The sequence below is a fragment of the Egretta garzetta genome, unplaced genomic scaffold, assembly GCF_000687185.1.
Source record: "Egretta garzetta isolate BGI_Z169 unplaced genomic scaffold, ASM68718v1 scaffold616, whole genome shotgun sequence".
NCBI lineage: Eukaryota > Metazoa > Chordata > Aves > Pelecaniformes > Ardeidae > Egretta > Egretta garzetta.
The window spans coordinates 73,252-73,506 of record NW_009259982.1 but is presented as its reverse complement, the minus strand read 5'-3'; the positions used below and the strand labels follow the sequence as shown (position 1 = coordinate 73,506).

General features: G+C 73.3%; 1 protein-coding gene across 1 annotated transcript in view; it reads left to right on the top strand.

Moving 5' to 3' along the window:
• Positions 1–255, top strand: part of EPS8L3 (EPS8 like 3) — a 6,076-nt gene that overhangs the window by 1,544 nt on the left and 4,277 nt on the right. The window contains exon 5 of the mRNA XM_035895967.1: positions 52–214. Coding sequence (XP_035751860.1) covers positions 52–214 — 163 coding nt within the window. The remainder of the gene's footprint in view (positions 1–51; positions 215–255) is intronic.

The window sequence follows — 255 nt, the reverse complement described above, 5'->3', positions numbered from 1 at the left end:
TCCCAGCCAACCGGGGGGGGCCGAGCCCCCCTGCCCCCCCCCCCCGGCCAGGAGGAGCTGGAGGCTCACCCCCTGAGCAGCGTGCAGGGGTGCTCAGCCACGCTGGACATCTGCGGCTACGACTCGGTGTTGGCCATCAGCGTGCAGGAGCAGAGCCCCCCCGGGACCAGCGTCCTGCTCTTCCAGTGCGAGCGTCTGGGGGTGAGCCCTGAGGGTGGGCAGAGTGGGGGGGGAGCACCCCGAGATGGGGGGGGT